The 8893-nt window shown below is 33.3% G+C and overlaps 1 protein-coding gene and 4 non-coding genes across 5 annotated transcripts in view; all 5 read left to right on the forward strand.

Annotated features, from left to right (window-relative positions):
* LOC100184358 (DNA polymerase alpha catalytic subunit) overlaps positions 1–8893 on the forward strand; it is a 23522-nt gene that overhangs the window by 1502 nt on the left and 13127 nt on the right. Inside the window, exons 3-16 of the mRNA XM_002123490.4 lie at positions 626–764; positions 1186–1286; positions 1890–2055; positions 2371–2438; positions 2889–3038; positions 3430–3594; positions 3829–3927; positions 4259–4472; positions 4759–4913; positions 5317–5401; positions 6245–6375; positions 6758–6895; positions 7334–7509; positions 8029–8147. Of these exons, the coding sequence (XP_002123526.4) occupies positions 626–764; positions 1186–1286; positions 1890–2055; positions 2371–2438; positions 2889–3038; positions 3430–3594; positions 3829–3927; positions 4259–4472; positions 4759–4913; positions 5317–5401; positions 6245–6375; positions 6758–6895; positions 7334–7509; positions 8029–8147 (1906 nt within the window). The remainder of the gene's footprint in view (positions 1–625; positions 765–1185; positions 1287–1889; positions 2056–2370; positions 2439–2888; positions 3039–3429; positions 3595–3828; positions 3928–4258; positions 4473–4758; positions 4914–5316; positions 5402–6244; positions 6376–6757; positions 6896–7333; positions 7510–8028; positions 8148–8893) is intronic.
* On the forward strand, positions 5469–5524 carry mir367 (microRNA 367). The gene has a single exon (NR_034335.1). It is a non-coding gene; the product is annotated as a microRNA 367 (primary transcript).
* mir4009c (microRNA 4009c) lies at positions 5573–5625 on the forward strand. Its single transcript, NR_034393.1, has one exon. It is a non-coding gene; the product is annotated as a microRNA 4009c (primary transcript).
* mir4009a (microRNA 4009a) lies at positions 5688–5740 on the forward strand. The gene has a single exon (NR_034391.1). It is a non-coding gene; the product is annotated as a microRNA 4009a (primary transcript).
* mir4009b (microRNA 4009b) lies at positions 5784–5835 on the forward strand. The gene has a single exon (NR_034392.1). It is a non-coding gene; the product is annotated as a microRNA 4009b (primary transcript).

The following is an 8893-nucleotide window of genomic DNA, read 5'->3' on the forward strand; positions in this document are numbered from 1 at the left end:
GCATTAAACTAATCATCAGAAACAAAAATTATACACCAACTACAGATCGTATGGAAGCGAATAAAACACGATTGTTTTCCAACAATCTTGTTTGTGATGTAACGATCGTAAAGGTTTATTCTGACGTAAATAATCGTTACATTATCCAAGATGAACATGCGTAGAAACTTGCTAGTTGTGCCACTGGCTGTAACAGTTATAAATAATTTTTTAATTAAATATTTTTTGTATGAATTTTACATTTTGCAACAGTAGGAATTATGAAAAGCGAGACGCGTCTTTAACCGCAAACCACGTGTTCTGTATTATTTTGATTAGCGGCGCTTTTCGGCTGAATAGGAACGCATTCTCGTACGCCTTTCTCCTTGATGACGTCATAGGTGCTCGGGCTCGGGCTCGTGCCGAGCTTTTCGTTGAAGCTCGGCGCTCGGCGAACCCGAGCTTTTTCAACTTCAGCACATCCCTAGTACTTATGCAATATTTTTGTTTGATTAAGAAAAAAAATCAGAAACGATAGAAAATAAAGTAAGGAAATAAGTAATAGTCAAACCAGGCTGCTTTGTTTGGGGATTACATATTAAATACAGTTCTGGGTGAATATATAAATTAATAATTTGTTTTGTAGAAAAACATCGACCTTTCAAACGATGCATTGTTGGGCGACATACTCCAAGAAATCAACACCCAGTCAAGTGATGTGTTGTCTACACCAAGACCACCCGTCGTATTAAGAAAGAAAAAGAAATTTAAACCAACTGCAATTGGTATGATGTGGTAGTTAGAAATCATGAACAATGGCTATTTTGTAATTACTGAGTGGTTAGAGTCCCGTCACCAAAGGATTCCAGATTTATAGCTCTGCGATACATACTTTCTTATGCTCAAAACCCAGTCATCTAAGTCTTATAGTTTTTCATGTCAAACCATAAAATAGAAATATTTGTCAGATAAAATGGGAAGAACAATAATTAATCCAGGTTTAAACCTTTAGTTTGTCCCATAACTTTAGGGTTTCTCAATGATCAGTTTTTATCTTATGTTACCAGAACTCGTATTTATTTTATGTATCTTTTTTATCAGTGAGGTCCTATTCCTATGTCAAGGCATGAAAGTGAACCTAAGATTATGTCAGAGTTTACACATTATATAATCTACCAATGTAAATGTAACTTGTTTTATATCTAGAAAGTAAATGGTCACCACAAACATCATCTGCACCCACCACAAGTAATCTTATATCTCAACCGTCTTCACTGCCGAAGAAAATGAAGCCACGAAAAATTGTGGTGAGTAACTAATAACTTCAGTCATACATAATATAGCTACTGTATATTTATTAATAATTTTGGTAATTAAGTTTATCACTTTAAATTGTATATTACATATAATCAAGTAGGGTAATGAAAAACAATGTGGTACTTGGGGTAAGAAAGGACAACCCCCTCCCCCTCCGCTAAGAAAGAAAAACCCCCCTTCGCTAAAAAAAATCATTTTATCGCAAACAGCTTTAGGGGTAAACACCATATTCATTTGCCTTATTTTTAATTCTAACTGTCATTCTTAAGCGGTAAATATTTTTTTCGTTTCTAGTCTTCAATATTTGATAAATATTGTTTCTCCACTAAAAAATTTTAATGCCCTACTTAAAGAGAAAAATGAAGTATATTTTTTTGTGAAATAGATCTACATAAAATGCTGGTTGCAGCATTTTTCTAATTGTGGAATTTAGTTGTAAGTTACATGATCCTATTAAGTGGTGAAAGCTAACATCTGGCATGCATCACCCTATTGTTCATTACATAGATTTGATTTGTCAATGTTATCTAAATGAACAATATTAATTGTCTTCTGTTTAATTCTTGCAAAAAATACATTTAACATTTGTTCAGGCCCCTATACCTGCTCTACATGATTCACCATCTCATAATGAGCCGTGTGTGGAGATCAACACACCACCAGCTAAACGAACAAAACTTGATCTTGACAATGCAGAGTTCTTAAATAAAACGATCCCTCCCTCAAATGATGACGCTGCTTTTATAGATGATGATATGGGTATGCTGGAATGTATGGACTTCTATTTCATTGTAACTTATTTATCCTTGTGTGGAGTTAGCACAAGTTTTTTTGTTTCAGGCTTTTAAATACTGGGTGTTGTGTTAGTGCTACCTCTGACTGTTATGTAAAAATAACTTCATTTTATTAAAATATTGCTTGAGGTTTTAAAATGTAGTTTTACAAATCCGGTTACAAAAATGTGTAATATTGTTTTTTCATAAAACAGTTTTGTTATTTATGGTTTTACGTTGATATCCAACAAAAAAGTTATTCGTTTGTAAAAAAAATTTGTTATTTTTGTTTTTGTTTCAGATGTAAGTCTCGCTGACTTTGAAGAAGAGACACCTGATGTGAAGAATGTGAAGAAGGAACAATCTGAGGTGAGGTTGTGTTCTTATTTATTGATATGACTTATGACATTATATTAGGTAAATACCTTTTTCAGTGTTTAATTATGTTCATACACGATTAGAAATTAATTGATAAGCCTATGTCAATGGTTTAGTGCACAACTGATTTATTAGAAGGTTAATAAACAAATTTCACTAAGGTCCATAATCAAATTAGTAACTGTGTATAAATGTGGTTGGAACATGGTTGTACAATACTACAATTTGGACGAATGTAACTATAGCATCTGTGGCATGATGTGTAACAGTAACTATTGTGGTGTTAGGTACATGTAACAAACAAACATTACAACACAATTGAATTACATTTATTAAAACAATAAGTTTAAGTTAAACTGTAAATTATAAGAAAAACATGTTTTTAAGTAAACTTTTAAAGTTTAAAGCAGTGAATTTTAAAACATAAATTGTTTCATTTAGGTCGTAAAACCAAAGAATGAGAACTTTCTTAACCAACTGACTTCACTTGGATGGGAAACTGTGAAAGAGAAAAGTGTTGAAACTCCAATAGTTGATGTGAACATTGATTCAACTAATCTTCCTACTGTACTCGATAAAGAATACAACAAAGTGAGTCAATGTTAGTGGTTTTTAATCAAAATTAGTGGTTCTATCAACAGAATACTTCATGTCAACATTATGGTTGGGTCGTATAATGTGCAACATGCAGAAAATAAAATCCTGTCCTTGCACAACAATAATATAATGTGAGACAAAAACACGTTGGATTTTTTTTGCTATTATTGATATTTTTATGAAGAGAGTTGTATTTCATTTGAATGTATAGCAGAACACATTATTGTCAATCCACCACGAGTTAAATTCACCACAAGCATTTTCAACACAAGATATAGAAAAAATAATGTTGTTGTTGGTTTTTCTGTAATTTTGGATTTGTCCGACTGCTTATAAGATATTACTAATTAAAATATTTGTGTATTCATATGTTTATAATGCTCAGGTGTTTCGTTTCTACTGGCTTGAAGCTTATGAAGATCAATTCAAGCAACCTGGAGTTGTTTATTTGTTTGGAAAAGTTTACATCGAGTCGGCGAAAGGTCACGTCAGTTGTTGCATCATTGTCAGAAATGTGGAAAGGAAAATTTTCGTATTACCTCGTAGTAAGGTAGGTGGGGTATTGCTGTGTGGGGTCAATAGAAAGAATAGCTACAATTTATTGTATTTATATTTCCAAGAACCTATCTTTTTAAAAAAAAGTTTTTGTTTCTTTTTTTTTACGATAACCCTAACTCTGATTAAGTATTGCCAGATAAAACAATGTTTTAAATAAAATTAATGTTAACTTTTTATGCCAGTACTTTAATTCTTGTATTATATTCAATCTGAATGTTTTGTTTAGAATCGAGTAACTGGTGAAGACGTCACACCAGAAGATGTTTATCGTGAGTTTGATGCTCACGTTGCAACCAACTACAGAATTATGAAATACAAAACTAAGGTTCAAGTTCACATTTTGTGGTTTAATTTTAAATATGAGTGGGGTAATAAATAGGGCTGTGAATTTTCCTGTTTTTTGTTTAACCGTTAATCGTTCAGTTTTAACCGGTTAACCGATACAGCTGTAATCCTAATAAAAGCGTCTTGTCTATCGCTTTTTTTTCGCTAATTTAAAGGCAACTTATGAGGTATTGACTATAAATATATGTATATATATATGTATAATTTAAATTTAAAATTTGTTTTTGATGTCTCCTATAATAATACTATATTTAATATAATAATAAATTGTATTAGGGTGTAAAATTTAACTTTAAAATTTATATTTTCAGGTACTAGAAAAGAAATATGTTTTTGGTGAACGTGATATTCCCCACGAAGCCCAATATCTTGAGATCACGTATTCAGCCGACCACCGACCTCTGCCTTCTGATATATCGGGCGATACATTCAAGTGCGTCTTCGGGACCAACCAGTCACCACTAGAGGCGCTGTTGATTGATAGAAAAATGAAAGGACCGTGTTGGTTGGATATCCATGAACCACGTAAGCAGAGGTGTAGCCAGTGGGTTTTTAGTTTTTTTTTTTTTTCTGGCCAGTGGCGCGTAAACTATGTTACAAATATTTAACACTTCTTAGTGCTAACATTTTTTTTTAATAAGTAGGTAGCTAGCTATTTGGCATATTTAGTTTATTTCAAAAAACAATGTTAGACTACATAATACGTAGTTTGTCATCCAAAATTTATCAATTCATTTTTGGTTTCGGTTTGTTCACAAATTTACAGAAAAAGTGAACTTTAAAAGTTGTTACTTAAGTTGTTTTGTTGCAGAAATCCACACGTCCAACGTAAGTTGGTGTAAGGTGGAAGTCAATGTGACATCTACTTCCACCATACATGTGATAGAAACCATGGATCCTCCCCCACTTACCATTCTCTCACTCGCAATCAAAACACTTCCCAATATTTCCACACACCAGAACGAGGTATTCATGTTTATATGTTTGTTCATTCTTCAATATAAGTAATTCGGTAATTGGTACAATGCTTGGATTACTTTTTATATAATGCTTGAATTAGTTGTTATATACTATATTGGCTTGGTAAAACATTTTTTCAGAGGAACTATGCTCCGCCCAAATTGCACTTATTATATTTATGCCTGTTGCAAAAAAAGATAAAAATAACCAGCGTTTTACATGACAACTGTAAACTAGATGATTGCAACATGGCTACGCAATATAGCAATATGACATTGAATAGTAATAATGGCGTCTGCGGTATGATTGTGTCGTTAATGGCGCCAGCCTACAATAACTGATTGAAACCTGTGCTATGTACAATATTTATCTATAATGCAGCAAGTGTTAACACCATCGTGTTACTCAGATTATTGGAATAGCAGGTCTTGTCCACACATCATTCATCATCAACAAATCTGCTCCAAAACCTTCTTTTCAAAGCAGTTTCTTTGGTGAGTGGTCTGGTGTGCGTTGTTCTTGTTGGAAAATGTACTAAATTTAAAAGTACAGTTGGTGTTCAGTGCTATTCATGTGCAAGAGTTAATACAGCCGTGCTATTGCACATTGGAATGGTACTTACCACCATGTACACATGCTACATATAATATCTGCTGTTCATTCATGGTACACTGAATTGCACCAGCTTATTATTCTGCTATTGCACTTTTACTGTACCCAGTATGTTAAGCATATTCAACTTTCAAGAAAAATGTTCTTTCAAAATTCACTCATACTGATGGTTTTCCATGTGTAAGAGCTATTATGCTATGCTATTGCACATGTTGTACCAACCAGTGTGTAGATAACTCCCATCTAAACACGAATGACAGTCATGGTATGTTTAGTGTTCAAGAGCAAGCATAGCTATTGCACACTAATGTACCCTGGCTGTTTTATCACTCTCAACAACGAAGAAACCTAATTTAACAAAGTGTTTTAAAACTTTCATGCATAAAAACTGAAATTAAAAACTAAAAAATAGACAACCTCCAAAGTAATCCCAATTTCAAAGATTTTAGACATTTCCCTGTGTTTCACTAGAAAATTCTGCCCTCAAAAATGTTGTCTTTTACTTGGGGGTTAATTTGCAGCAGTCAAATACATTCCAGGAGCAAGGAAGTGAAGTTATTTAAATTCTAAAGTACAAATATCACTTGGTTTGCTGACAGGTTTGCATTTAGTCATCACTGCTTGTCGGCAATTTGGCTTTAAATTTCCGGGAATTTTTACACCATATATATACCAAATATATAGGAAGTTTATTAAATTATTTTCACATTTTTTCCACCTACCAGGTTTATCGAAACCATCAGATTGTATCTTCCCATACGACTTCAGGGATGCTGTAAAAAGAAGAGGACTCAATGTTGATATTCTGGGAACAGAGCGTTCACTTTTATCTTGGTTCCTCGTAAAAATGCTAAAAGTAAGTCTCTATGTTTATTTTTCATTTTTAAGTGATCAAGAAACCTCTTGAGTTTGGTATTTCTGCACTATAGTAGTGTAGCATATATAAAGTTGCAACACCTATTAAATACTCAATTATTTTGTCATAGTAATGGGAATTTGCCCAATAAAGATAAATATCAATAAAAAAACACACTAGGCATTTGAAAACTGGTGTTTAAGGATTGATTAGAAATTCAAAATATCAAATCCAAGAGTTTTTGTTTACACTTTCATCAACATTTAGATTTTTTTCAAATTCCTGTGATATTAACTACAAAACCCACACTTCGCCTTTTTGTCCAAACCACTCCCATAATTAATTATTCATCAGTTTAAGAATATGCCAACTGTGACCTTAGATTGACCCTGACATTGTTATTGGCCACGATGTCATGAACTTTGACCTGGATGTTATGCTTCACCGAATCACAGCATGCAAGGTTGCTCACTGGTCAAGAATTGGTCGCTTGAGAAAACTGAATATTCCAAAAACAATGGTTGGTGAATAGTATTTGTTTATGTTTGTTGCAACTTTTGTTTAAATATAATCAACTAAAATTGTTCTGCAAAAGAGTTTTTTTTACAATATATCATCATCTTTTATCTTTTAATCTTCATGATCGGTTTTTAACAGATAAAATTCATGTTTTGTTATTATGTAATGTAGATACATGTTCTTCTTAACTACTTAGCAATTCTAAATAGCTCTCAATAATACACAATCAGCGCTTAAAAAAATTTAAAACTGATTTTACAATGAACAAAATTTTATACTTACGTTTTCACACTGTAGTCACGGGTCTAATCTAAATGTATGTCAATGAATACAAAAAAATGTGTAGATAGCAGTAAATGCTTTTAAATACCATAAAATCAGCGATATATGCGTTCAATGGGCAATTTATTTGTAAGTTAAACTATCTACTACACTGCAGGGTGGAGGAAAGTTCAGCGATAGAGCTGTGGCAAGCGGTCGTTCTCTCTGTGATGTTAAAATATCTGCTAAAGAACTTATTCGGTGCAGAAGTTACGACCTTGGAACGCTTGCTGAGCAAGTTTTACATCGACAACGAAAAGATTTACCAACCGAGCAGATAAAGAATATGTTTCTGTGAGTTAAACTGCTATTATTCCTAAACGTTGTTTTATGGTCTAACACTCTTCACTTGGGTCATGTGAATTTCTTTGCCACGCCCTAAATTACATTTTACAGTTTAATAATTTTTGATTAGTTAGGAAATATTTTATGCAAACTAAAGCCATTTGATAGCACATCTGTTATAAAAATATATAGATGGTAGAGAATGGGGATAACTTATATAATATATATTGAATTGCGAGTAACTTTAGTGTAAAATAAGTTTATCAAACCAGAGTCACTGCATAGGGTTGAAAACAACTATACAACGTTTCATGCCACAACTTTCTAATATATGGAGAGTGATTGCAACATCATTGTGCAATACTTAATGGTACAGCATGTGAAATTTAATAGTAACAGTGGCATCTGTGGTTTGGTAAAGATGATTTTGATGTCAATGATAACAATACCTTTGTAACAGAATTATTGAAAAATAAACGTCTAGATATTGTTTTATCCCACCATGCTTCATATGTTGTCTCACTTTAGAACTTCTGATTCACTACTATGGCTTGTGGAACACACCCTGCTTGATGCAAATCTATCATTAGATTGTTGTTATGAGTTGAACGCTCTTCCACTTGCACTACAGATCACTAACATAGCAGGTAACTTACTCATTTTTATACTTACCACATTCGTTTGTCGCAAACTATTTCCACACCAGCATTACCCTTTGCATATTGCAAGTATATTGGATAATGAAACAGGTGTTTTGCTGTTATTTGTGGGCATAGGCGCCGATTTTTTTAAATTGCAGAAGAGGCCACGTTTATGATGACGTCATTAGTTTTGCAGAAATTAGGAAAATACCGTATACGCGAGTTTTTACCACTCGCGCCAAAACACGATTAAGCTATACTTTCCATGGCAGCAGTAACAATAACGGCGACTATTAAAGTTTGCCAAAGCTGCTGCCTATCGTTCATGCGGGCATGAAACTGGCAAAATCACACGGTCAAACTCGTTCGCCGTTCTTTGAAGGTCGTTGTTTGTACGATACGCACACGAACATTAATGATACCTCAAGAAACATCAATGCTGTTGATTATTACATAGGTCTTAATTTTGTACAGATCTAGTGTTTGTGGGGTTTTTAAATCATTAAAACTGTTTGTAGATCGTTTTTAAGCGATTCGCAACATAGGCTTTGCCTGTCAATCGTTACTTTCGATGACGTATTAATTTTACGAGCAGCTAAAGTTTGTTCCAAAATATGTAGCAAGCACCTATGTCTGCAGATGGCTGTTAAAGTACTTAATTGAATCCAAGGACATCCGCCACGCAAAAAGATTAAACCGTTAAGTTAAACCTTTAATGTGTTTAATACAGACCAATGTATGTGTTATTTGTT

The sequence above is a fragment of the Ciona intestinalis genome, unplaced genomic scaffold (genome assembly GCF_000224145.3).
Source record: "Ciona intestinalis unplaced genomic scaffold, KH HT000037.2, whole genome shotgun sequence".
NCBI classification, from domain to species: domain Eukaryota; kingdom Metazoa; phylum Chordata; class Ascidiacea; order Phlebobranchia; family Cionidae; genus Ciona; species Ciona intestinalis.